General features: G+C 65.8%; 1 protein-coding gene across 1 annotated transcript; it reads left to right on the top strand.

The window, feature by feature from the left end:
* Positions 1 to 218: 218 nt before the first annotated feature.
* On the top strand, positions 219 to 1157 carry LOC311167321 (olfactory receptor 6B2-like; the record flags this gene model as incomplete). Its single annotated transcript, XM_084228217.1, has 1 exon — positions 219 to 1157. One exon carries the CDS (start codon positions 219 to 221, stop codon positions 1155 to 1157), a length of 939 nt encoding a protein of 312 aa, XP_084084343.1.
* Positions 1158 to 1589: the final 432 nt, after the last annotated feature.

Here is a 1589-nt window from a genome sequence, read left to right as displayed (position 1 = left end):
CCCCTCCCCGCCGCCGAAACGCTGTACCCCGGTTCCTCTCTGCCCTCAGGTCTGCAAGCACCGCCCAGGGCATTTCTGGCTGCTGCTGGAATGTGTCCTCGCTCCCCCAGCTGCTCGTGAGCCAGGCCCAGCTTGGGTGGAACTCCCCCACGGGGCTCCCCGCCGCCCTGCAGCCCCTCACTCCTGCCCGACGCTGCCCACAGGCCCCCGCACGGAGGATGAAGGGGGAGAACGTGACCAAGGTCAGCGCGTTCATCCTGCTGGGCTTCCCCACGGCGCCCGGGCTGCAGCACGCGCTGTTCCTGCTCTTCCTGCTCACCTACCTCTTCATCCTGCTGGAGAACCTGGCCATCGTGGTCACCGTCTGGAGCAGTGCGGGCCTCCGCCGGCCCATGTACTACTTCCTGGGCTCCCTGTCCTGCCTGGAGGTCTGGTACGTGTCTGACATCATCCCCAAGATGCTGGGCGGCTTCCTGCTGCGGCACAACCGCATCTCCTTCGTGGGCTGCATGACGCAGCTCTACTTCTTCAGCTCCCTGGTGTGCACCGAGTGCGTGCTCCTGGCCTCCATGGCCTACGACCGCTACGTGGCCATCTGCCACCCCCTGCGCTACCAGGTCATCATGACCACGGGGCTCTGCGTCCGGCTCGTGGTCTTCTCCTTCTTCAGCGGCTTCGGCGTCTCCGTGATCAAGGTCTACTTCATCTCCAGCGCCAAGTTCTGCGGCTCCAACGTCCTGAACCACTTCTTCTGCGACATCTCCCCCATCCTCAAGCTGGCCTGCACGGACTTCTCCACCGCGGAGCTGGTGGACTTCATCCTGGCCTTCATGATCCTGGTGTTCCCGCTCGTCGCCACCGTCCTGTCCTACGGGCACATCACCCTGGCCGTCCTGCGCATCCCCTCGGCCACTGGCCGCTGGAAGGCCTTCTCCACCTGCGCCTCCCACCTCACGGTGGTCACCATCTTCTACACGGCCATGATCTTCATGTACGTCCGGCCCGAGGCCATCGACTCCCGGAGCTCCAACAAGCTCATCTCGGCCGTGTACACCGTGCTCACTCCCATCATCAACCCTCTGATCTACTGTCTGCGGAACAAAGAGTTCAAGGACGCCTTGACGAAGACCCTGGGCTTCAGGCAAGCTTCGCAGTAGGGCGGTCGCACAGCCCACGGCCTGGCCGGCGCCCACAGTAGATCGCCCCCCACGCTTCCTCACGCTTCAGATGAGACTTAGCAGCCTCGGAGCTGGCACAGACGACGCGCCCTCTCCCCTGCCCCCAACTTGCCTTCAGAAGAGGCTGCACGTGGAGCCTGCCCGCCGGCCCCAGGTGCCCTCGTGCCCTCCCCAGCCACGCGCCTCCCAAGAGCACGCGGCCTGCCCCTGAAGGCACGTGCTGTCCGCGGCGCTGGCGGCGCCATGATTGTCCTGGAGAAGGAGCCTGGGACGTCCGGTGGCTTCCATCCAATACAGGCTGAGGGAGGCCCTGCTCTTGCAGGGGCCGCACCACGCTCACCGCGGGCGTCCCATTGCCAGCCCGTCAGACCTGCCCACACGTGGCGGCCAGCGGGGCACGGCCTTGGTGGC

The sequence above is a fragment of the Talpa europaea genome (genome assembly GCF_964194135.1).
Source record: "Talpa europaea genome assembly, chromosome: 1".
Lineage (NCBI taxonomy): Eukaryota > Metazoa > Chordata > Mammalia > Eulipotyphla > Talpidae > Talpa > Talpa europaea.
Note: the sequence above shows the minus strand (reverse complement) of the source record. Positions and strands in the feature narration are given on the sequence as shown.